This window comes from Barbus barbus (assembly GCF_936440315.1).
Source record: "Barbus barbus genome assembly, chromosome: 17".
NCBI lineage: Eukaryota > Metazoa > Chordata > Actinopteri > Cypriniformes > Cyprinidae > Barbus > Barbus barbus.
This window is the reverse complement of record NC_136745.1, coordinates 22,847,416-22,874,941: the sequence shown is the minus strand read 5'-3', so window position 1 is coordinate 22,874,941 and position 27,526 is coordinate 22,847,416. Positions and strand designations below refer to the sequence as shown.

The following is a 27,526-nucleotide window of genomic DNA, read 5'->3' as shown; positions in this document are numbered from 1 at the left end:
TCTCTGGAAACTCATTAAATAAATATGCACTTATTTGGTGCCTATGGCCTAAGGCTGCACATACAGTGAACACTGGCATGCTGGAGTGTTTCTATTCAGTGCCGTTGTCACAGTAACCAGTGAAGGCATTTGTGTTACTATGCACCAATCAGCATTAACAGCAGGTCCGCATCATGTGCTTAAACATGCACGATTGTTATAATAAACAGTCTGTAGACTTGGTTAGTATAAGGCAGCTTTAATATAATCAAAATTTTCAAAAAAAACAGCTCAAATAGATTAGTATTACTAACTTTTACTTAATTTGGTAAATTGTGAGTTTAGTATATCTAGACCAAAGGAAAATTCACTGACAGAATCAGTACATTGATGTAATGTGATGTTTTGTTGAATACATTACAACAGTAACAAGCAAGCTTTTACTGGGGGTGAAAAAAATATGTCTCATGTGTGCCTCCTAAGGGACAGATTTGTATTTGCAGAAGTCATGCATGTATAAAAACACAGGAAAAATACAATTCAGTGACATATTGTGGAATACATGATGAAAATAAGAAATCTGTGAAATAAATAAAATATACAAATAAATACAATATGTGATTCTTACAATATACAGTATTTTCATTTAAAGGGACAGTTCACCCAAAAATGTAATCGTCATTATTTACTCACTCATTCTCATGCCATTCAAACCTATTAAACATTTTAAAAAATAATTTAAGCAGCTTTTTTTCACATCTACAGTTTTAATTTTTAATTTTATTTATTTATATATAATTTAGCTTCAATCTGAACACCCAAAATATAGCTCACAATTCAAAACCTAACACAATTTAAAGTGCCTTTTTTCCTATTTGGTCAAATATGAACTTCCATATATGGAAAACTGCTATGCAAAGATTCTTCAAAATTCACCTTTTGTGTTTCACAAAAAACAGGTTTTAAATGACATAACGGTTATTAGATGATGACAAAATGTCCTTTTTTGAATGAACTATCCCTATAAGCCAGTACAGGGAAGGGTGTGATCAGGATCATGGTTCTTGTTCAAGGCAGGCCAGTTCATGCAGGAGCAGAGCAAATGTGGGTCGATCTTCAGGTTTCTGTTAAACAAACATTGTTATGTTTATGTTGCCGTGGCAATAATGACACTAACAAGACGCATAGACAAATAACTAAATAAACAGATCAGGATACGGAAACATTACCTGCTTTGAATTACACGAGTAACAAAAGACACACAGTAGGAAGGTTTAGTAATAAAACATTAATTGTGTGCAAAAATACCCTACATAATCCACGTATAAAACTGTGAGAGAAAAAAAAAAACATTACAGCATAAATGTGAACATGACTAACTTCCTCAGAAGGCCCTATTCATGAGAACAGGATTTCTCAGTAAAACCACCCTTATGGGATGACGCTATATTTAATTAATATTCAAATCAATTTACGGTTCAAGGATGATATATGCCGGAAAGTTTATGATGCATTTTATGCAGGACTCACCTCTTTCCAGCTCCACTGCATTAACTCGTACACACCCTGTGGACAGAGCCGGGGTCTCAGGAGCCGCAGCCCTGCATTTAGGGTCTCCACTACCTCTGCATTACTACGGTTATCATAGGGCACACGGCCCTTACTGTACACCTCCCACATGAACACACCTGCAAATGAGACGTCAATATGTGTTTAGATCAAATGTGTGGATTCTGATTAACATCATCTCAGTGCATTAATATGGACTCACCAAATGACCACACGTCTGATTTGCTGCTATACTTTCCGAATTTGATCACCTCTGGAGAGGACCATCTCACTGGAAATTTGGTCCCAAAAGAACTGGTGTATTGATCATCTAGAACAAACCTGCAGATACAGGTGGGAATTTTCCATTATGCTGAGGTCTTAAAAAGCAGTAACGTGGGAATCCGCAATACTGAGGTGGCGCTACTCACCTTGTCATTCCAAAATCTGATATCTTCACCACATTATTGTCAGAAACCAAACAATTTCGTGCAGCCTGTTTGAACAGGAAGACTTTAAAACAAATTGTCCCAAAAAAGCAAGAAACTGACACTTTAAAGACCCTGTTCACACTTACCAAGTCTCTGTGGATGAAGTTGGATGTCTCCAGGTAGGCCATCCCCTCACTCACATCCAAACACATCTCCAGCAGGACCTCCTGGGAGAAACTGCCTTTTCTGGCACGCAAGAAGTCTGTCAGGCAGCCGTTCTCCATGCATTCAAATACCAGATAGATGGGTGAGCGCTGAGTGACCACACCATACAACTGGACCAGCTTATTGTGGGACAGTTTCCTGTGAAGACAGACAGTGATCAATGCAATAAATTCATCCCTTACAGAAAAAGCACATGAACTTCACATGTGCAATCACATATTATAATCACATGTGAAATATGTGAAACTCACGTGAAACACATGGTTTTGGAATATTTTCATGGTCTAAATGTGTGAAACCCATGTGATCACATGTGAACACGTGATTACATAATAGGTGCGTTCGACTTCATGCAGCACTTAGCAGACCGATCGGCGGCTGACTTGAAGCAGTGCATGCCGGTTAGAAATTTAGTCCGACTTGAACCGGCGCCGACCACACGTCACTGTCACGTGTGGCATCAAAGTACCGCGATGGCGTTTCGAGAGCAGCCGGCTGACTCAGCCGGCGCAATTTCTCCAGAGCGACTGCGGGAGCGCTGATGACGACACAGCTGTTTCACGATTGGCCAAATTCACCACATGACAACAACGACGTGTATTTCGGGTTTATTCTGACAACTTCAGTCCCACTAATGCTCATATATGGACTTTCAAAAAAATAAAAATCAAAATCAAAATAAATTAACTTTTCATGTCATCTTCATCTCGTAAATCATGTTTATTAAAAGATTACAATTATTTTTACTGCAATCACTTTTTTGTTAATTTGTTTATATAGGTTTTGTGCATAGGTTTATTTTGGACCTTTTTCATACAGACCCTTTACAGTATTAAGCTGCATAACCTATTTAGATAATCATTTTTTTATGGAATAAATCAAATGTCAATCTTACAGACTTTTAATATAATGTGGTCATCATGGATTCTGATTGATACTAATTGTCTAGTTGCTGGGTTCATCCATCTTCACTTGCATGTGATTACTGCCAACAACTCTGGCTGGATGTCAACTTAATACAACATTCAGATCACTTTCATAATCTGGTATAAATCATAATAGAAAGGCAAATAAATTGGGCTTATCCGTAGGCCTGTTCATGGTGTTCACGTATGAATGTTCATGGTGTTTTGTCTTAATAAAATGTGCTTACCTAACTGGAGAAATAGTCAAATAAGTAAACAAATATGTAACATCCTAATTCTTTTATCTGTAATGAAAACCACATTTAGTACATACAATTATTATCTTCATAGATTATTTTTATTAAGTTGCAGTAGCAAAAACACACATAATGAATCATAATGCACAAGTCAAATTTTCAATATGTTCTGTTTATTTACTTAAAACTTGTTTCTGTCGTGATGACACCCTTTCAAAATATTACATACATCTTAAAGGTTTATTAAAACATAAACCAACATAGTAATAAAAAAAGAATCACTTCTAATGAAAATTGTTAAGTGTAATTGCATTGATTGGTTAGTATTAGAAATAACGACTCACACTGGTGTTGGGTATGATCCCATGTCACTTTGGATATATAAAAACAATACTTATTACATTGAACCTTTACTCACTTTCGTTGTTCATTGTGCTCAATTTCATACAACAATAACGGCATTTCTATAGCTTCCAGTTCGTCTGCAATAAAGCAAGCAAACGCCACGTGATCTGCCATGACTGAGGTAGATGCAGCAAACTACGAGAGCCCCGAAGTGTCCGACTTGACGACTCCGTTTTCAACTCCGCCCCTGACTGCAAGCGGCTACTCTCGTTGACCACCGTCTGTAGCCGTGCTTCAAGTCGAACGCACCTATTGTCCACACATGTCCACATTTGTTCACATGTGATCACGGGTTTCACATGGGTTTCATATGTGCTTCACATATTTCACATGTGATTTTAACATGTGATTGCTAGGGATGGGTACCGAAACTCGGTATTAAATCGGTCTCGGGGCTAAATTATGAAAGACCGGAGTATCGATGAGCTCTGACGTTATCGGTACTTCTGTCGGTATTGGAGAAATTAAGAAAACACACATACATTTATTGTTTCTCTCTTTCTCTCTCTCTCTCTCTCTCTCTCTCTCTCTCTCTCTATATATATATATATATGTCGCCAGCTGTTTTTATGTGCAATAATATTCAAACATTTGTCTATGATACATTTTTGCTATGCGCAATTCAGAAGCCAGATCGCGCTCACGCGGGGAAATTCAGCACACGCAACATGAAAGTCCTGTTTAATTATGATAGAAGAGAGAACCCAGCAAGCAATAGTCGTGATTTCAACGTCTGGTTTAACTATAGACCCGATGTAGTCCGGCTATTTGTAACCCACTTCTAGACCAAATAATCTTGAATTTAGTTACATGTCATTTTTTGACAAAATACTTGTGAGATGTATGATATTTCATAATGTAAGCAAAGTCAGCAGCGTTTACGAGGTGTTTGGTTTCATTTCTTTGACATGTTCTTTATGTAGCCCATGCGTAGCCTCGGTTTAGCTCGTAGTCAGAGCGGCTATTTGTAGTCCACTGATAGTCCACCGATAGTCAAAACTGTTTCACTGTAATTTTTGTTCAGGCAGCGCTTGAAATGGTTGATATCCCATCATTTTCGCACTGCCAATAATATAAACAAAGATAACCATGTCTTTTCATGACATGGTCTATATGTAGCCACGTTTTAGCTCTAAATTGCACGGGCTATGTGTAGTCTTCTTTTAGTCTCATTTTAACAGTTTGGCTACAGCCCTATACCAGACCAGTGATGAGCATAGAGAAAATAGCCTTAAAATTGTTTAAATGTAATATTTGCCCAAGCAAATATTGTTATCAAATGCATGTGTAAGACTGAAACATTTACATAGCATCATTTTATATTTCATTTAATTATTCTACAGCATTATTAGCATTATATATATGCCAAAATAATTCAAATGTTTCGGATGTTACTTACTTGCATTTGATCATATGATGTCATGCATCCCCACAAGCTGTTAAATGCAACCCCAGCAAGCAGTAGTTTTAATTTCACTGAAATATATTTCACCTGATATAGTCCGGCTATATGTAACCCACTTCCAGCCCAAAGAACCCTGAACTTGGTTGCATGTCATTTTTTGGCAAAATAACTGGTCGGATGTACGATATTCGACCCTAGCAAACTGAGCAGCGTTTACAAGGTTTTATGGTTTATTTTTATATTTTTTGTGTTATATAAATAGCCTTCACTTAGCCTTGATTTAGCTCGACGTTATAGCGGTTATTTGTAGCCCACTTATAGTCAAAGATGATTAATTGTAGTTTTTGGCCAGGCAGCACATGACATATGGTATCCCGTCATGTTTGCAATGTAAATTATATTTAAAACAGTTTACTGTCATTTCATAAAATAGTCTTATCTGTAGGCATTATTTAGCTCCGAAAAAAAGACATGTAACTTTTAGTCCACCCGACGACATATCGAGGCAATAATCGTAACAGCATTGTTTTAAAAAATTTCTGCCATACAACATAAACATTTTGCGATTTGACGGTCTTTAATTTTAAGTGAAATAAACATGCAATTACAATTCTCAACCGTTAGATGGCAATTAGCCCTATTCAGACATGAGCAATGTCAACGCGACATTTAAAAACACTTGCCAGATCTCGCGATAGACATACCGCCATTTTAGCTTACCTGCCGCGATAGAGCATTGACAGGGCAACCAAGAAGAAAGGAACAGCGAGAAAAACGTTAAGAGTTTTACTTTGGACTTGTAAGTATCTGTGTTGTCTTACTGATATCACCTTAAATATTTTTTATCGTTAGAGGCCGTGCCACGTGGTTACATGAAAGGCAAGGGAGGTGATTTGCTTTGAAAGCATTTTTGTTATGCTTTATGAAGGTCTCTTTACATCATTTTAAGTGTAAAAGAACTGTAGCAGGGTTTTTCCTACATTGAATTTTTTTTGGCGTCCGCCAAAGCTTTGTTTGAGCAGTTATTGTATATTGTGACTGAAGCAGGCTACTGCGCTTTTTGCGAGCGTTCGCACTGGCGCGACCAGCATGTTGTCCAACTCATAAGCACTGCATACGAGAAACATCAGACGAAACCGCATGCTCGTTCGGGCACATAGACTGCCGCGTCCTATGTGCTTCAGGAGCTTTGTGTCTGCAGCAGTAAAAGATCTTATACTAACTTCCATGGTTTTGGCATCCAGTCTATTTTTGGCTGTGCTGCACGCGGTGAATTAAACTGACAGCGCATTGTTTGCAGTAAAATTGACTATGGATGGAAATGTACTAATTACACCAATTACATGCATGTAATTAAAGTCTACTGTTTTACAGTCAACACGCGTTTTTTGGCTAACGTTAGATATAAAAGGAAAAGTGCAGTTTTATATAAATAAGGCAATACTAGAGCACTCCTGGAGGTAGGAAAACAGTAAAATTTACTTAATTAGTTTAAATGTGAATGTCAATTAATGAGATTATGATTTGCTTTTATCACAGTACGATGTGATATTTCTTTTTTGCCATATGTCTGTTCTAGACACATTTTTCTACAAATTTAGCTTTTTGCTTTTAAAAGTACATTTATGTTTCCCAACTCAAGCTTAGTGCTCTATGGTTGTTGTTTTTCAGTTCATTCACGTACTTATGTATTTATTTAGTCATTTCTTTAGTATCTTCCAATTATTTAAGTTAGACTGGTGTGAGATGAAACTGTGAGTGAGATCTTGTAACAAGGTTGTACAGTGCTAATAAAAAGATGAGTTAAATGTTCATCTGCAGGCTGTGATATTTGTAAATACATAAATTGTGATGCCTTTGACATTTCTAATATACTTTGGTATCTGTTATGTTTTGTAAAATAATTTGTAATTCTCTTTCTGTACTGACATTAATTGTTTTTTTTGTTTTTTTTTATGAATAGGATAAGCGAGAATATTTAAAATGTATTGCTAATATTGGGCTTAATGATCACGTGGGTACTAGGGTACTCTTTTACTGTGTGGATGACCATGCCAGTCAGCCACCACCGAAGACCAATTTTGACCCAGGGGAAAATTGGGAATTATACAGATAAAAGTAGATTTCCAAATCAACTATTGCATTGTAATGCACTGTGGTGGCTGGATTATTTTTTTTCTTCTGGGTAAGTGAAAAAAAAAGTCAAAATTAAGGGGAAAAATGTAATTTTACAATCATTACAATGTTAATTACAATTAAAGCGCATATTTGAATACAAAATTTTATGATAATAGGCAGACATGTCATATGGGATAACAGTTACACATACTCAGTTATAATGTTACTTTTATTATCATATTTAACAGTTATGGATCCCAAATACCTACGAGAATGGCGTCGGCTGAGAAGCAGAGTTGATGCTCTTGCTGCATCAAATGGCAGTTTTGTTGACTACCCAGATTTGGATGTACAGTCACAAGGAGATGTGTCTGGGGAGGGTCCATCCACGCAAGATGTGTCTGGGCATGGTGCAGCCAGGCAAGAGGATGTTTCTGGAGAGGGTTCATCCATTCAAGAGGATTTGTTTGAGGAGGGTCTTTCTTCAGAAGTAGGTGCTGAAGAGGGGCGAACAACTTGGGATTGTTCGGTTGCTCAGGATTCAGACTATGGATACAAGGAAACTGTTGATTCCAGTGAATCTGATACAGAGCTTGAATCTTCAGATTCAGATGATACACCATCCTTACGCAAAGATTTGGCTGAATGGGCAACGACTACAGGTCAAACACATACTGCGCTAAATACGCTGCTTGGAATCTTACGGACACATGGACATATACTTCCAAAAGATAGTAGAACACTGCTAGCAACCCCAACAGGTTTTGAAATTAAGAATGTATGTGGTGGCCAGTACACATACTATGGCTTGGAGCCAGGAATTCAACATTACCTTTCCTTAAAACCCTCATTCACAGACAGTATAGACCTTATCATCAATATAGATGGTCTGCCAATATTCAAGTCCAGTAAAACACACTTTTGGCCTATTCTTGCCAAATTTGACGACTCTGAGCCATTTCTGGTTGCTCTTTATTATGGCAATAACAAGCCTGACCCTGTGCAAGACTATCTTTGTGATTTAATAGCAGAATTGCAGGTGCTTATGCAAAAAGGTGTCCAACACAAGACCACAGTGCACAAAGTTACACTGCGTGCATTTGTATGTGATGCTCCAGCAAGAGCATTTCTGAAGTGCATCAAAAGCCATAATGCCTTGCATGGATGTGAGCGTTGTCTGTCAGTGGCCACGTCAGTTGAGAGAAGGGTTGTCCACTTAAATAAAGTGCCTTGTGAGAAAATCACTAATGACAAATTTAGTCAGTTGCAGTATCCAAACCATCAGAAGGAACCTACACCTCTAGCCCAACTAGGAATCAATTGTGTCACACAGTTTCCCCTTGACCACATGCACCTAATTTTTCTTGGAGCTGTGAAAAGACTACTTACCTTTTTGTTGCGAGGCCCAGTAATTTGCAGGTTGCAAAAAGGACAGAGTGGACAAATAAGCCAGAAATTGCTACAGCTGAAAGGTTTGATGCCAGCTGAGTTTGCCAGGCAACCAAGATCTCTGACTGAACTTGATCGCTGGAAAGCAACCGAATTACGGCAGTTTCTGCTGTATACGGGACCACTTGTGTTGCAGGATGTTTTGTCTCAGGCCCATTATTATCACTTCCTGTCTTTAACAATTGGAATGTCTATTCTCTTGGATGAAAATGATGCCAGAAGAGGACACTACCTGGGCTATGGCCAAAGTCTACTGGAACATTTTGTGGATACCAGTTCTGAACTCTATGGTGAAACTTTCCCAACATATAACATCCACTCCATCAAACACATTGCTGATGATGCTTTAAACTTTCAGTGCTCCTTGAATGAGTTGTCGTGCTTTCCATTTGAGAACCACCTGCAGTCCATTAAAAAACTGGTGAGAAATAGCAGAAATCCAGTCGCTCAGGTCACGAAAAGATTGGCAGAAAAGGCAAACACCCAGGAACACACAAAGCTAAGGAGGCGCAAAATGTACTTCATATCAACCAAGGCACCAAATAACTGCTTCATGTTACAGACAGAACAGTTTGTGTTTGTGAGGGAAAAGTGGCAAAATGGAATGTTGGTTGTGGATATAATCGATCCAAACTTCACAAGGCCACTGTTTGATCTACCTTGTGAGTCAAAGCTGTTTAACATCGTGTATGTGGTGGACAGTGACCTCAGAAGATCAAAGAGGAAGCTGTTGGGGACAAAGGATTTGCATAAGAAGGCTGTGTGTTTACCACATGCAGAGGGAGTTGCCATATTCCCTCTTCTCCATGTGTTTAAGGGTTAACTGAAGGTTGGCCAGTTCACATTAATGGGTGGGAATACTGCCGGCATCATTTTATGTGTCAACGCTTGTATGAGCGATGTATCTACCTTAAAAAAAAAAAAAAAAAATCTAATGTCATTCTTGTACTTGATTACTGGTCAGGCTTTTTTTTTATTTTTTAGTGCGTGAATATCATGTAACAAATTTCTAATTTGTCCCTTACACAGACCATTATGTCACAAGGACTGAGACGAGCACCAAAACGGAAAGATTATGAAGACTATGTCCAAGGTAAGTATGATTTTCACATTTCAATTTCCATTACTATTTTGTTGATGCATGTCTACATCTCAAAAGTCACTTGATAATACCATTGTCACTTTGCAATTTATTTTAGACATGAGCTCATCGGAGTCTTTGCTGCCCTCACCTCCACCAAAAAAGTGCAAGGGTACTTGTTTGTTTTTCTGTACAAGTATTTTACAGAATACATGCTATTACTTTTATAAGATTTTAACTAACTGTGCCATTGTAACCACCTCATTTGTTTTAGTGTAGTTAATGGAATGACATGGAAACATATGAACAGTAACAGTCAATGTTATGCACTGTTTGCCAGTCGGACTGATGTGGCTCTTCCGATGAATGCTTGTGGATAGGATATCTTTAAAAAACATAACCTTCTGGATAGAATCATCATTGTTTACATTCCTTTTATTTGATAGTTTCTAGTTTCCCCGTGCCACCCAACAAATATGATACAGCCTCCAAAGCTGACAAAGCGTCAGGTAAATGTAACATCATGGTCATGTCCACATTAATGCTTTGTAATTGGCCTGTTTTTCTAAATAAATTATGTAACTGTTTAAAATAAAACTGAAGTGCTGATGGCAAAAAAACAAAATATTTTCAGCAACAAAACATATCAGTGGGAATAAACAGATGAAGCAGGTTTATTCAAAAATGGGTGAGTTCATTATTTCTTTGTAAACTAAGTGGTTATGGATGCTGGCCTTTTGAGTACTACTTTATTTATGTAACTACTTGTTTTGCCTTACGGTCAGCTGTATCTGTTATTGAGCAAGACAGACCTAAAGATTAGCTGCTTGTGTGTGTCGGTGCATGGCTGGCGTTGTTGTAATTGGGTGAATGACACTTAAGTATTTGTTTTATAAGATGGCCACAGAAAATGTTCTCCAATATTTTTTGTGTGTTTATCTAAAGATTATATTACTTTTGTTCTATTTTTTTATATATATAATATGGATTTATTTCATTGAAATTTTGTAGTGTTATTGTATAGTTTTTCTAATGTATAAACAGATTGTCATGAAATAGACTAATGTTTTTGGGGTAGTAAACTAAATTCGCTGGAATAACTTATGATTAACATTTATATGTACTTAATAATATTATTAATAGTAATACTTATTATTATTATTAATTTTTTTAATTCCCCCCCCAAATTTCTATCAGATAACTTTTCTGAGGACCTTTTTGCAACACCACCTACCGGTAAGCCTAGCAAGTACACATACAAATACATAATGCGCTCAGATTATCATGTATTGTAAATGGCATTAACCTTTAAACCTGATTGCATATTATGCAAAGCATGATCATATGCACATTTATAATTACATTAACTTATTGAAATTTAGGTTCTCAGATGATTCCATTGGATACAACAAACTGCAAATTCTGTTTGCTTTATAACACTTTGCAGTAGGGTGTTGTTGACTTTGTATGCTTGTATGCACAAATGTGCTCTATTTTGGGTATAGTGACACTGAGGCCACATTTGCGATTTAATTTTAAGTTTTTTTTTTTTTGTTGGTTGTTTCTTTTTTTGTAGGTACTCAACAAACACCACACCAGCTTCTGTCTCCAATCCTTGAGCAAAGTAAGGAAATATTAGAAATATAAAATTTTATATTGTGTGTTTATGTTTTGAGCATTCAAGTGGGTACAATCATGTAGCATAATTCACATTACATAAAATACACAATGCAACCATAGAAATTATTAAACAATTATGCATAATTGTGTATTACCTAGTACATTTCAGGTATACATTCTACTCGCCAATATCAACAGTCATAGTTAAATCATTTTACTTTTTATAAAAATAAAAGGAGAATATTTGTACAATGTATTAAGTTCTTTAAGTTGTTATGAATGTAGTGGGCAAACCAGTGCAACACAACAGACATTTTGCTGCTGAAAAATGCCCTATTTCAGCAATAGTTTTACATTTTAATACATGTTGTTTTGCATTACTCTAAAGGCACTCCAAAATCCCTGGACTCCACACAAATTGAAACACCCAAAAGTAAGATGTCCTTTTGAATTATTTTAATCTTTATTTTAATTAATTTAATTTAAATACTTTAAATACTTTTTTTTTTTTGGAGTACATCCAAACATTACTATTCTGTAGGTATTTCACATGCGAATATGCCTTTTTCAGGGACAAAGCAGGCATGTAGGACTCGTTTTTTAGAATTGCCAACCCTAACCTCAACCCCAGGTAATGTACAACTAAAACGGAAAGGCCAGGACTTGCATGTCTTTTAGTGGTGAAATAGTACAGTAGTAATATTTTCCAATATCATTATAGCTGCTGTGACTCAGCGCCAGTCAGCCCGTAGCCCGAGGACCCCACCGGGCAGAAATGTTCAAGGTTAGCATGGAGGTTTTTATTTATTTATTTTTAATATACTCTTCAAATTTACTTGAGAGTATTGTAAATAGTAATATATTCATACTTCATCACAGCCTCTGTGACTCAGCGCCAGTCAGCCAGGACCCCACCGAACAGAAATCAAGGTTAGCATGGACGTGTTTTTTAAATACTCTTCCAATTTACTTGTGAGTATTGTAAATAGTAATATATTCATACTTCATCACAGCCTCTGTGACTCAGCGCCAGTCAGCCAGGACCCCACCGAACAGAAATCAAGGTTAGCATGGACGTGTTTTTTAAATACTCTTCCAATTTACTTGTGAGTATTGTAAATAGTAATATATTCATACTTCATCACAGCCTCTGTGACTCAGCGCCAGTCAGCCAGGACCCCACCGAACAGAAATCAAGGTTAGCATGGACGTGTTTTTTTAGATACTCTTCCAATTTACTTGTGAGTATTGTAAATGGTAATATATTCATACTTCATCACAGCCTCTGTGACTCAGCGCCAGTCAGCCAGGACCCCACCGAACAGAAATCAAGGTTAGCATGGACGTGTTTTTTTAGATACTCTTCCAATTTACTTGTGAGTATTGTAAATGGTAATATATTCATACTTCATCACAGCCTCTGTGACTCAGCGCCAGTCAGCCAGGACCCCACCGAACAGAAATCAAGGTTAGCATGGACGTGTTTTTTAAATACTCTTCCAATTTACTTGTGAGTATTGTAAATAGTAATATATTCATACTTCATCACAGCCTCTGTGACTCAGCGCCAGTCAGCCAGGACCCCACCGAACAGAAATCAAGGTTAGCATGGACGTGTTTTTTAGATACTCTTCCAATTTACTTGTGAGTATTGTAAATAGTAATATATTCATATGTCATCACAGGCTCTGTGACTCCATCCCAGTCGGCCCGCAGTCCCTGGACCCCGCTGGGCAGAAATCTTCAAGGTTAGCTTTGACACGCTATGCTTGTTAAGCTCAGTCAAGGAGTGTTACTGTAAATAAAATGTCCTGCACATGTGGAGATTTATTTGTTTACAATTTTAGAGTATGCATTTAAGGTAGCATTTTGTCTTTCAATGCTAGAGCAGAGTTTGTGTTTATAGTAAAAGTTATATGCCTTTGCCCCAATTAGTTTGAATCCTTTTTTTGGCTTATCTATTACAAGTTTATTACTCCCTTTTTTTTTTTTCAGGAAAGCAAGACACATTTCCAATGTCGAACAAAAGTAAGTATCAATAGATTTATTAGATGATTATTGTATATTTTGAGTCATTATTGCAGGAATAAATAATGATTCTCCACATTAATTAATTTAATTTTGTAATGCAAACTTTTTATTATGGATTAATTTGAGTGCTTATACGTCAGTGTGGTAATTATTTACTTTTTAGTATTTTAGTTTAATTTTAGTTTTTGAAAGTAACAGTGCCTTTGTATTTAGGATTCCAAAGAAAGGTGCTGATGCAGCTCATGGAAATAAAGGAGGAGGTGCGGCGGATTGGGCAAAGGGTGGAACCAGAGTTCCACCTGTCTGCGTTGGCCACAGCGGATGAGTTCAAATTATTGGAAAGTCAGCTGGAAAGTGGGCAGACCCGGGCAGCGATGGTAAATCTCTCACCTTTTGATAAATTACATCATTATGTTTATCTATAATATTACATTAATTACAGAACAATGGTGTTTTGCATACAGGGCATGCAAGTTATCAATTTACTGATTACTCCTTTTACAAGTAATCACATTACTATTCTGATTACTTAATTTCAAAAGTAATTAGTTAGTAGTTACATTATTTTTTTTCCCCCCATGAAATGTATGAAAATCCAGCATACATGCTCCTGATTAATATCTTACTTAAGCATCAACATTCACAAAACACTCTTATTTTTAATTAAAGCAAGTGGCTGCTGCATGCACAGTTTGATAAAGGGGCAGCATTTATAATGTCTAAAAGACAGCGCAGTTCATCACAATCTCATAAAGCTCTATTATAACAAAATAAATGTGTATAATCTCTGTAATTTGTGTCATAATGAGAGGATTCGTGAGCATGCATTTCCATACTGTAGTGCTCAGCTCTGCAAACAGGTGTTATACATACAGGTGTTCATATTCCTGTTTTGTGCAATACATATTTCTTTTTTGCGGTCGTCCTTTCCCGCGCACACGAGCGTCTACACACAACACACACACATGCTCAGTGTGCCCAACACCCTTTTTACCATCTTGATTTTAAAACACTGCATTCTGTCAGAAAAAAATGCGACTGTAACACATACTGACCTCGGCTTAGTAACAATATTGTTTTGAAAATTGTAACGCGTTAAAATACTGTTACTAAAAAAGTAATTAAATTACGGTAATGCATTACTAAATAACGCAATCCGCTGTAATGAGTTGAAAAAGATTAGTAATGGAAAATTTGCAGGTCAATCAGCATTAACATTTATGCTTGATAAACACTTGTAGACTGAAGCATATAATATTACCTGCCTGACATTGTCATGTGGTGTTTAGGTGTCAAAACTGTCAAAAATTGGAGGACGCACCATCAAAGACTGCACAAGAAAAATGTTGGACAGGTAAAGTGTATAAAATGTGCCACGTTAATCTAACATTGTGGTGACAATACTTGCGTCTTTTATATGGTCACAACAGTTAATAAAAAAACAGTGAAATAAAAAAAGCTTATTTTGTAATGTCATTCTATATCTGCCTCTTTTTTTTTTAATTTTCTAGAGTTTTGCAGAATTCGCTGATGTCCATGTTTAATATGAAGGGGGGTGGTACACTGCAGAAGGCAGCGTTTGAGAAGACGGCTCTGTTCTCTGTCATCATTGGTATGTTTATGCACATGTTTTCATGCAAACATTGCCTTGAGAGCTTATCTCTTTATGCTTAAAGCTTATGTTTTAATAATCTCACACTCAGACCTAGCAAACCCAAATATGTATTAAAAAAAGCTATTTCTCATGCATTTCTTTTTATTTCTTGGCAGATGGCGTGATGACCAACTTTCCAGCAGCTACAGAGATGGACATAAGGAGTGCTATGGGTGAACATTTCAAACAGGCACCAGGGAGAGCAGGGGGGGGTGGGTACAAAAGAAAAGATGACTAAAGGCTTTTTGGAATTGTTTTGTTGTTAAGTTAAAGTTGTTAAAATGTTGTTTGTAATTTGTATATAATTAATTTTATTTAAATTCTTTTTTTGATTTGCATACTTTCAAGCTGTCAATATTTAATTTTATGTATTTAAGTTTTCAGTGTTGTTGAAAATATTGCTTTTGCTAATAAAAGCTTAATTTGATTGAATCGATTGCCATTTATGAGAACCTGCTTTAAGGTGTGTTTTCGGTATTACTTTTTCTATTATCTGTATTTATGTAGTCATGCATTAGCTGCAAATATAATAGACGTCTATCCACATTCAATGAGACATACACTTGTAGTCGTTTAACAGCGGTCTAATTGATGACTAGTTTAATATTGAGATATGGTTAGACGTCTATTAAATTTTCACGGACAGCCCAAATAAAGACTTGTTATAGCCTAGACCTAAATTCACAGTCTTTTAGACATACACATGTAGTCGTTTAACAGCGGTCTAATTGATGACTAGTCTAATATTGAGATGGGTTTAGACGTCTATTAAATTTTCACTGACAGCCCAAATTCAGCCTGATTTTAGCCTAGACGCAGATTCACTGTCTATTAGACATTCAGGTGTATTCGTTTAATAGTGGTCTAATTTATGTCTAGTCTATTCTAGGGCTATGTTTAGACGTCTACTAAATTTTCACTGACAGCCCACTGACAACCTTATTTTAGCCTAGACGTCTGGGCTGTGTTTCAACGGCTAATATACGTTTTTTAGACCAAAAATTGCTTGCTGGGAACCAACTATTCAAACATCTGCTCACACTTTAGGCCTGTGGCTGTTATATTAAGCTAAGTATTTTTTTTTCTTTCGATTTTGGCTTCCAAGGATTATAGCCGCATTTCTTCTAGCACAACTCCCTTCCCTTCATAGCGGCGCGGATTCGTTCCTCCGAATCAAAACTTAACATCTGAATCAGCTCAATCAGTGATTGTTATAAAATGCCGTCTTTACTGTTGCTACATTGCAGGACATATTTGATAGTAAAACGTTGAAAGTACAATCTGCTGTTCCCCAGGCTGAAATGTGTGTGCGCGCGTGTGCCTGCGCGGCGGCGTGCTCCAAAACGGACAAGCACACTTTGAGCTTCGGGCGCGTCGAAATAACACACAAAAATATGCCAAAAAATACACACACAATGTGTCGGTTATGAGAGTCTTCACTTTTATGTTTTAAGTGGACGAGAACAGTTGGGAGAAAATCCGATGCGTGTCAGTATATTGTCTTAAAGTGTCAGACTGGAGCTTGAGGCATCAATGTTAATCAAAGAACAAAATGCAAAGATTAAATCACCCACAGCTCTTAATCTGAACAACGTTATAGCTTTAATAAGCATAAATCTATCAGTACATACAGTGAAAACTATGCAGTGCTCATTTACATTTGATTACTTTTGTAACTATTACTTACCTGAACATTAATATTAGTAGACCTTCATGGAAAAATGAAAGCACTGTTTATTTCATTTCGTTTGTGTGTTTGTTTTATTGTATTTGTCAGTTTGTTTTACTTTGTTTCTTTGTTCATGTTGTTACTGTATCTTATCTTATGTATATAAAACACTAAAAATACCTGCACACTGGTGCATTTACAAATTGATGAAGTGCAGGCATTTTTAGTGTTTTATATACATAAGATAAGATACTGTAAGAATATGAACAAAGAAACAAAAGTAAAACAAAAAGTACCGATAAGAATACCGTTAAAGTACCGGATCGATAAGCAGTATCGATAAGAGTAGTAATACCGTTAAAACCTTAACGATACCCATCCCTAGTGATTGCACAATGTTAAGTTTATTTGCTTTTTTCTGTAAGAGATGGTAGACTTTTGATCCTAATTTTCATGTCCTTTGAAACATACAGCATGAGTTACTCACATCATCACTTGTGCTTCCTCCTTAAACTCCTCCTCTGACATGAAACCCTCTCGGACAGTCTTAACTGCCACCTGCAGCTCATTCCAGCTTCCCTTCCAGACCAAGCCAAACTGCCCACTGCCCAGTTCCTCACTTAATGTCAATTCATCAGGGTGAATCTCCCATTTATCTGTAAAAGAGACCGATTTTGTTGCACATTACAAAGAAGTGGTTACCTTTCATATATATATATATATATATATATATATATATATATATATATATATACTGAGCTGGGTAGTAACTGATTACATGTAATCTGGATTACGTAATCAGATTCCAAAAATTAAGTACTTGTAATTAGAGTAAGTTACATTTTAAAATACTCGTAATCAGACTACAGTTACTTTTTTATTGATTACATGATTACATATTATTCACACAATAGCAATAAATTATTCATAATTCATTGATTCTCCCCAATTTCTATTTTTCATCTTTTAAATTTCCCTTTCTAAAATAGCCTACCGATTACAAACATATTATATATGTATATATAGTCCAGTTTTGTGGACATTCACACAAAGATCAGTCATTATTCAGGTGGCGACAGCATTTGGCCACTGGATTTACAAAAATCATTTCAGGTTTAAGAAGGGTTTCAACATTGCATCAGCTACCGATGAACACATTCATTTTTATTTGAATTATTACTCTGTAGGTTTTTTTAACCATGAATTATTAATTATAACTAATTAAAATGCACATTCACGTTATTTCTTAGTTACATGTAATGCAGGCATTCCAAAACTTTTTGTCATCTAAACCTTATTCACCAAATATATTTGCTTTAATTACCCCTGAGATTTTAAAATAAATATTTCAATAATTAAGTATCACATTTGCATGTTCACAGTTTCTTTGATGTTGATTAATGATCACATGGCATGCAGGTAAATAAAAATATTTAATCTTTTTTACAATAATTGTTATATTTAAAACAAAGACTATAGAAATACAAAGACAGTTCACTCCTATATTTATGAATATTTATGAAACAGCAAAGCGAAAATATGGCCGCCGAGTGAAGAGACTTTTCTCAAAAGGGAATTTGTTTTAAAATTATTTATTTTCATTTAAATTTTTTATGATTTAATTAATTGTCAGCTTTTCATTAAACTCAGAACCCCTCTGCAGTTCCTTTACGAACCCTAGTTTGGGAAACTTTGACGTAATATAATGTTTAATGCACTTCATGTTATAAGTTTTCTTACTCTTTGCATTTTTTTACACCATTATGGTACAAGATAATGCTATTTAAATCAATGTGATAAACAAGTCAAATCAAAAGTAATCTAAAAGTAATCTGATTATATTACCTAAAATTTGTAATGTAACGGACTACGTTACTGACTACAATTTTTGTCATGTAATCGAAATGGATTACAGTTAGCAAGTAATCTACCCAGCTCTATATGTATGTATGTATGTATGTATATATATATATATATATATATATATATATATATATATAAATAAAAGTGTTGGGGAAGTTACTTTTAAAAGTAACATTACAATATTGTAATGTATTACAACATTGCGTTACTCCCTAAAACTGTAACTAATTATGTTACTTAGTTACTTTTTATGGAAAGTAACGTTAAAAAAGTAAAAAGTTCACAAATCTGTCTAAATCTGTTTTAGTGAGCACTTCTCCTTTCCCGAGATAATCCATCCACCTCACAGGTGTGGCATATCAAGATGCTGATTAGACAGCATGATTATTGCACAGGTGTGCCAGGCTGGCCACAATAAAAGGCCACTCTAAAATGCGAAGTTTTACTGTATTGGAGGGGTCCGGGGGGGTCCGAAAACCAGTCAGTATCTGGTGTGACCACCATTTGCCTAACGCAGTGCAACACATCTGATCAGGTTGTTGATTGTGGCCTGTGGAATGTTGGTCCACTCCTCTTCGATGGCTGTGCGAAGTTGCTGGATATGGGCAGGAACTGGTACACACTGTCGTATACGCCGATCCAGAGCATCCCAAACATGCTCAATGGGTGACATGTCCAGGGAGTATGCTGGCCATGCAAGAACTGGGATGTTTTCAGCTTCCAGGAATTGTGTACAGATCCTTGCAACATGGGGCCGTGTATTATCATGCTGCAAGGTGAGGTGATGGTCGTAGATGAATGGCACAACAATGGGCCTCAGGATCTCGTCACGGTATCTCTGTGCATTCAAAATGCCATCAATAAAATGCACCTGTGTTCGTTGTCCACAACATACGCCTGCCCATACCATAACCCCACTGCCACCATGGGCCACTCGATCCGCAACGTTGACATCAGCAAACCGCTCACCCACACGACGCCATACACGCTGTCTGCCATCTGCCCTGTACAGTGAAGACCGGGATTCATCCGTGAAGAGAACACCTCTCCAAAGTGCCAGACGCCATCGAATGTGAGCATTTGCCCACTCAAGTCGGTTACGACGACAAACTGCAGTCAGGTCGAGACCCCGATGAGGATGACGAGCATGCAGATGAGCTTCCCTGAGACGGTTTCTGATAGTTTGTGCAGAAATTCTTTGGTTATGCAAACCGACTGTTGCTGCAGCTGTCCGGGTGGCTGGTCTCAGACAATCTTGGAGGTGAAGATGCTGGATGTGGAGGTCCTGGGCTGGTGTGGTTACATGTGGTCTGCGGTTGTGAGGCCGGTTGGATGTACTGCTAAATTCTCTGAAACGCCTTTGGAGATGGCTTATGGTAGAGAAATGAACATTAAATTCACGGGCAACAGCTCTGGTGGACATTCCTGCAGTTAGCATGCCAGGCAAGTGAAGTGAAGTGACATACTGCCAAGTATGGTGACCCATACTCGGAATTCGTGCTCTGCATTTAACCCATCCAACGTGCACACACACAGCAGTGAACACACACACACACTGTGAACACACACCCGGAGCAGTGGGCAGCCATTTATGCTGTGGCGCCCGGGGAGCAGTTGGGGGTTCGGTGCCTTGCTCAAGGGCACCTCAGTCGTGGTATTGAGGGTGGAGAGAGCGCTGGACATTCACTCTCCCCACCTACAATCCCTGCCGGCCCGAGACTCGAACCCGCAACCTTTGGATTACGAGTCTGACTCTCTAACCATTAGGCCACGACTTCCCCAATTGCACGCTCCCTCAAAACTTGCGACATCTGTGGCATTGTGCTGTGTGATAAAACTGCACATTTTAGAGTGGCCTTTTATTGTGGCCAGCCTAAGGCACACCTGTGCAATAATCATGCTGTCTAATCAGCATCTTGATATGCCACACCTGTGAGGTGGATGGATTATCTCGGCAAAGGAGAAGTGCTCACTAAAACAGATTTAGACAGATTTGTGAACAATATTTGAGCGAAGTAGGTCTTTTGTGTACATAGAAAAAGTCTTAGATCTTTGAGTTCAGCTCATGAAAAATGGGGGCAAAAACAAAAGTGTTGCGTTTATAATTTTGTTCAGTGTATGTTGACCAAGGCTTTGGTCCAATCTTTAGTGTCATATGATCCTTTAGCAATCATTCGAATATGCTGATTTGGTGTTCAAAAAACAGTTCTTAATATAATTAATATTGAAAACAGCTGTACTGCTTAATATTTTTGTAGAAACCGTGACAATTTATTATTATTTTTTTTAATTCTTTGATGGTTAAACAGCTAAAAAAAAAAACATTTATTTGAAATAGAAATACACTTCAATACAATGTAATTTTACTTGACAGCTTGTCTTTTACCTGATGACAACTCCTTGATCCTTGGGTTTGTGACATTTCTAGACACACAATGCCTCAATCTGGTTATTAAACCTGCCACAAACACAAGCAAAGGACAAAGTGAAGACTCTTATGCATGTTTTCTTTAGTTTTATGATAGAATCAACTGAGATATTAAAATCTAAAGCTTTACAAACTTTAGGATTTCAAAAGACAGTGCAGTGCAGTTGAAAGCAGTGCCTCTAACGAGATATTATGTAACAAACGCTATTCAAAATACTGGCGTACAATATACTCTTTACATGGATTTTTTTCCAACTTACCTGCTGGATTGTGTTGATGATAGCGGATGAGCTCTGGAATGGTTGGGAACACGTATTTCTCAGCTAAGTAATACATGACCTTTTCACCTTCTCTTTGTACTTTGATCTGGTAGTGCTTAACTTGAGGACACTTCTCTCCATCAGTCCTGCAGATGAATGACATTCATTAAAAACATCAGAACACCAGTGTAAGATCAAATAATGATCATATAAAACTGTCAGATATTTCTTTGTAAGTGATTGTAAGTAACATTAATTTCATAGCAAAGTAAGTGTTTACCCTGAGACTCTACCCTGAGAAAATATTGACACGGTGTAAACACCTGGGTGTTTAGAGTCACGAACCATGAAACCCCCGTCCTTGTTCTGAAAAGATGTTAACCATAAATTCAATCGTAAATATCAACACTTACCAATATAAATGAGAAAGTATACACAGAATTATGATTTTTGCGTCAATGTATTTGGTAGAGGGACTGTTTATGCTAGTTACTGATAATGGTTATGACAGATATTGAACTATTTCAAATCTCACATGTATGTCTGAGATCTCTCATATTTAAAACATAACATGTAATATTGTCTTGACAGGAAACACAGCAGCCACTTTCTGGTTTAAGGGCTGTAGATTTAGTTTGAACTCTGCACGCTTTTGCCTGCACCGTCTGCAGACGTTGCTCTTGCAGGTTTGCAAAGAACCCCAACTTTCTGCAATGCCCAAAAACTGTGAAAATGTACTGAAGTGGAATGACATAAGTGTTTAACAAAGTTTAAGTTTACAGTTATCTGATTAATGACATGGAAACATTCATTGACATTATGACTGTCATTTGTTGGTTGCCTTACCTCTCTCATTAGTAAGCTCTCTGCCTCGGTCCGAGTTGTGTCTTTATTGTACCATCTATAAAAATCACAAAGCATTGGAAAAACCAAAACCATTAGTGTATGCTTAATCAAGCTTAGATTATGAACTCAAGACATTTTTTTTCCAAATCTTTCACATCAAATGTTTTATTCTGAAACATACGGACTTACTCAAATTTATCAATGTTGTTTGATATTTTTTCTGCAATATATATGCACGGCACCGTGCCAACATTTCTGTAACAGGAGAGAAAAGAGCACAAAAAAAAAAAAAAAAAACTTTAATTGTAAGATTTAAAAGCCTACCACTGAGTTTTAATTAAAAACTATTATTTTCCCACAATTCCGTGCTTCTTCCCTGTTTTTTGTCATTATTATGCTGAACAAAACTTTAGCAACTTCATAGAAGAGGTGCTACAGTATATAAATCAGTATTGCCGTCATTGTTTATTCTTACATAAATGTTTTTTAGTTAATTAACATATAATCTACGCTGAATAATATTCAGTCAGATGATTTTTTTTTAACCTTTTTTAGTTTAGTCATTTTTCAGTATAATGGCAACATCTTGAGGCATTTCTAACAACAACAACAAAAATATATATAATAAAATAAAATAATTCACACAACTTTCCACCAAGGACACTTGCTATTGTTTAATGCTAAATATCAATGTTCCTTTGTTTGCCTTTTAAAATCCAAATAACTGTATGGGGGTCTTGTCGCTTTCAATATATAAGCTACAACCAACGAAACACCATGCTTTTTTTTATAATTTATATATTATTGTAACATTTCTAAACAGTTAAAATGTAAATTAAGCAGCTCAAATCAGTTATCTGCCAGATGTAAATAATACAATTTTATCATGTTGTTTATATAATACACCAGGAATGATGCTACAGGTAAATGATGCAATAATTATTTTGAGGAACTGATACTCAATGCTGAAATGGTTCACATCTATTTATCTATTTATCGAATGGGTTTTTGTATCTGATATTCATCACGGCGAGTGGAAATGGTGTGGCATTTTGTTTAACAATCTCATTCGGCAAAGTGAAAAACTTTTATTCATTAACATATTATGTGTCGAACTTCACAGTGGAGGGACTATTTTAGAAAGCATTATAATACATTTAACTGCAAAAATTGTTTGAGATATTTACCCGTTTTTGTCCCTCACAGTCCACCAGTTTGGTTCTGAACTGTCAATGACAAAATACTCTTCATCTTTATGCAAAGGCAGGTCTGTATATTCTACAGGGTTGAAATTCCTCAAAGCCACAACAATCCTGTCCTCCGGATCTGAAGATCGGCGCTAGTGGATAAATACAGACAGCTCAATTTACAACATCTCATCCAAACACTGTCCTGTTTATACTAAACAGCAAAAACAACAGAAACATTTGAATAATCTTAAACATTTGAAGCTATTTCCACAATTCCAATCCTAAAACATTACATTTAAAATATGAAGACACACAAAAGCATAGGAATCAGAAACTGTAAACAGAGAATGAATGACAAACCGTGGCATCTGGAGTTGGGGGAAGAGGTTTGGCTGTGGGATGAAATGAAACGCTTATAAATTTATGAAACTGATAGAAGTGGACTGTGATTAATCATTCTCCACATTATAATTACTGCATTCATATATGGTGGAGTGACGATGATGTTATTTGATTTGAAATAAGCATCTGTTTAAAAGTGTTTAACGTGAAAGAATTTACTTTACTTATGTCATTTAGCAGACGCTTTTGTCCAAAGCGACTTACAAATAAGAAAAAGTAACTAAAACTAAAAGTTACAACTCTATAAATAATATATACCCACATATTTAAGAAAATAAAGAAATTAAATAAAATTGACACATGCATATAACAACATTTCAATAATAAACATATAAATGAAAATCTAAAATAAAAAGCGATACTTCTATCCAGTGGTGTAGTGGTGCCTGAAGAAGTGGGTATACTCTCCCATCCCCCAAGGAAACGCCAACTAAACCTGTTGCCTTGACTTGCCTGTACATGCTACTATACCAGTGGTCTGCAACAGGGTTTGAAATTAACTTTTTCACTCACCATATTTTGCAAATACATTTTTAAGTTACCGGCCATTAACAACTTCTACTAGCCAAAAAACATCAGCAACATATATAAAGGTTTTATATAAGGGGCAGTTTTTTTTCTTATTCTTATTAAATGTGTCATCAACCTTTGTTTCATAAAAAAATCCAGTTAATATAATACGACATGAATAAAATGGAAGAAGCAGAAGTCAATAGCATTTATTTGAATTTACAGTTTAATGATACTGAAATGTAACATGAATGCTTTTTCCAAAATTACAACTGCATAAATAATGCTATGTGTTTTAAAATTATTTTTTTTAATATACAAATATGTTGGGGAAAATACAGTAAGCTACTTTTAAATATAAAAGTAAACCGCCAGTAGGTGGCAGCAAGTGAGCCATTGAGTTATTTATTCAAATGATTTGATCAGATGACTAATTAATTCAAGAATGAAGCAAGCGCCTCTATGAATGGTTTATTGAATCAATGACTCAAATTATTAATTCAGTAAAGTGTGTTGCTCTGAGATGCGCGACTGTTCTGCTGTGATCTTTGTTTGGAACTTTTTTTTTTTTTTTGTTAGGCTAACCAAATCGAGTAGAAATGGTCAACATTGACTGTCTAAAATAAATTATACAGCACTTAACGTTAACTCATTTGAACGCTTGCATAAAATCAATGCCAAATTTGCAATTGTATTGGTTTTCAGGGGGAAAAATTAACTCTCCTGTTGCTTAATTAGGCATCATATGTTATACATATAAAAAAACCTGTCTTTTTACCGCAGTATGTTTCATCTTTGTGCAGTTATGTTAATTTGTTTTGATTTCTCAACAATATTCTCTCCTACCGGCTGCGCGAGCCTCACCTGGCGCGTTGTTTTAGGCTACTTTCAGTAGATTTTCTCTGTATTAGAGCTGTTTTGAACTTACTGTTTGAATGCATTCGTATACAGGATCCTTGACTGAAACGTTAACAGGAGATCATCAGTTTAAGGAATTTCTGATCGTTAAAACCTTCTTTTCATTTTAAGATATTGTTTTCGTTATAATGTACTGATTCAAATTAGTCAATAATTAATTATTATTTTACCACTCTGCGGACCTCTCGCGCATGAACAGGCAGCATTTCTGTCTCTGTCGGCATTCTCTCGGGAGCAGGTGCGGGGGGCGGGCGCAACCATATTTAAAAGCAAACCGCGGCGCCACGGTCCTGACCGTCTTTACTAGGTGTTTTTAGAGAATATTAACATTTATTCACATGCGACTGGATTAGCTATTCATGTGGTGGACTGTCATGATTTTGGTTAATGCAGGAGTCAGGACACTATACTGAATGTTGCGCATCAGACGGGATTTAGAAGTGGGTATACGCAAAGCCAACTGATAAAGAAGTGGGTATACGCCGTATACCCTCCACTACACCACTGCTTCTATCCCTTGCCGGTGTCCCTGCCCGGTGGAGTCGCACGGTAGAGTAGATGGTCTTCACACTAATAAGAGGGCTTCACACGACGACTGCCGCGACCGCTGCCGCGGTATAATAACCTTTTTTATGCCAATCCAACAAATCATTTAAATTCAGCTGGACCCACTTTCCTGTTTATCAACTAAAAATGGCCAAGCAAGTGCACACACTGACAAGATACGCGATACAGTACGAGACCAAATGCGATTTCAGCAACTCTCAACACAGTAAACAAAAATAAGCGTTTCCTAGCAACGGCAAATGCGCTAAACACTGAGACAAGTAAATACACTTACGAGCTGATTTTAAACTTCCGCTGACAGACTGCTTCTCTTAAAGACTATTTCATTACACTGCCTTCTGCTGGCGCTTGAACCCACTTTCCTGTTTATCAACTAAAAATGGCCAAGCAAGTGCACACACTGACAAGATACGCGAAGAATTTGTAGAATTTGCACCTCCATTGGGATAGTATTCACTACATCCCGTCGCCAGCTTCTCGGTCTGATGACAACATCTCCATTTCCCTTCTCCCCAGAAGTCAGGATGGTACTTCAGAAATAAGTTGTTATTTTGTGTGGCTTCATAGGTTGAAGAAATAACATAAAATACAAAAGATAAAGTACACATTTAAACAAGAGTATTGAAAACAGACCAAGATCATATTCCACTCTACACTTAAAAACACTTTTTTCTTTTCTTTTTATGATGCATGTCACTTTCTGTAACAGCTGCTTACCGTCTTTCAGAGCTCTGACCCATTTTAACCTACAATCGTTGTCTGGAGCAAACACATACAGATAGTAGCTGTCATGGGCGACCTGTCAACAAACAAATACATGAACAAAACGTTTAAGCAATGCAAACAGAAATCAATCAGGCAGAAAGTTCATTTTTGACTTTTAGGAAAAGCACTGATAGATATGACTAGGCATTCTTTGAAAATATTTACAGGCACTTTCACCTGTGTGAGCTGTTTTGCTCCAACAAAATCTTAAAGCAAAACTCAACTTGATTCTCACCTGGAAAGGGTACTTGTAATCACAGGGAATGGGAACATCACTGCGAACGATCTCCACACACTTGATATGAGACAGTTCGATGCAGCCTTTCTGAGCTGGCTTTTTCTAAGGCAATATACAAAGGAATGTCATTATTGTACTGCTCATTCATCCCAGACATTTTCTCAACTTCTTAAAAAGGTGGAACAAGTAATTTAGCATCTATTAAAAAGCAGTAACTTTCCAAATACAAAGCACATAGTAACAGTTTGAGTGAAGTCTCCAGAAGGTGTGACTACATACCCCAGGACGCTGTTCGAAGTATGTCAGATCCTGTGTGTTTAGCACAAATATCCTCTCTTTGTAATTGCATGGCGAAGTTCTTCTCTTCTGTTGTGATTTCTTGTACAGTGTTTCCTTTAGGATGACCCTTGGGTACATGGTGAAATCTGGATATTTAACTACCACATGGAAGGTTGACACATGGCGAATGATGTGTGGCAATCACTAGTTATACACTTGTAGAGTTTACACTGATGTATAAAGCATAGGTTTCCGGAGTTGACACTTTAGGTAAGCCACTTCCTGAGGTAGACTGCAAGCAATCAAGCAATCACATGCACGCACACACACACACACACACACACACATGCTCTTTCTCCTACTTTGTTAAGAGATTATTTAGAGTGTTTATTAAGTGGTTTTCATTTTAATATTATACAGTGTAGGTGAATTCAATTGTTACTATCCGTGTGAAAGCATCTTTAACTGGCACGTTAATTTGGT

The 27,526-nt window shown here is 36.7% G+C and overlaps 2 protein-coding genes across 3 annotated transcripts; one reads left to right on the top strand and one right to left on the bottom strand.

Moving 5' to 3' along the window:
* Positions 1 to 224: 224 nt before the first annotated feature.
* Positions 225 to 27,287, bottom strand: itk (IL2 inducible T cell kinase). Its single transcript, XM_079438214.1, has 17 exons — positions 27,044 to 27,287; positions 26,762 to 26,866; positions 26,479 to 26,560; positions 26,198 to 26,320; positions 23,725 to 23,756; positions 23,362 to 23,513; positions 22,364 to 22,429; positions 22,175 to 22,229; positions 21,609 to 21,694; positions 21,329 to 21,474; positions 21,027 to 21,098; positions 17,265 to 17,433; positions 2,105 to 2,321; positions 1,959 to 2,023; positions 1,751 to 1,869; positions 1,510 to 1,667; positions 225 to 1,103 (listed from the first exon to the last, which is right to left on the bottom strand). Exons 1-17 carry the CDS (start codon positions 27,179 to 27,181, stop codon positions 1,035 to 1,037), a joined length of 1,854 nt encoding a protein of 617 aa, XP_079294340.1. The 5' UTR covers positions 27,182 to 27,287; the 3' UTR covers positions 225 to 1,034.
* On the top strand, positions 5,891 to 15,538 carry LOC306883114 (uncharacterized protein). Of its 2 annotated transcripts, XM_079438215.1 has the most exons (22): positions 5,891 to 5,954; positions 9,752 to 9,815; positions 9,922 to 9,975; positions 10,250 to 10,312; positions 10,438 to 10,491; positions 11,001 to 11,039; positions 11,380 to 11,427; positions 11,812 to 11,856; positions 11,995 to 12,054; positions 12,145 to 12,207; positions 12,303 to 12,353; positions 12,437 to 12,487; positions 12,571 to 12,621; positions 12,706 to 12,756; positions 12,841 to 12,891; positions 12,975 to 13,025; positions 13,109 to 13,171; positions 13,419 to 13,451; positions 13,668 to 13,831; positions 14,744 to 14,808; positions 14,966 to 15,066; positions 15,225 to 15,538. In XM_079438215.1, exons 2-22 carry the CDS (start codon positions 9,758 to 9,760, stop codon positions 15,344 to 15,346), a joined length of 1,338 nt encoding a protein of 445 aa, XP_079294341.1. In that variant the 5' UTR covers positions 5,891 to 5,954; positions 9,752 to 9,757; the 3' UTR covers positions 15,347 to 15,538. The 2 variants fall into 2 exon arrangements, with proteins under 2 accessions (XP_079294341.1, XP_079294342.1); XM_079438216.1 differs by lacking the exons at positions 10,250 to 10,312; positions 10,438 to 10,491.
* Positions 27,288 to 27,526: the final 239 nt, after the last annotated feature.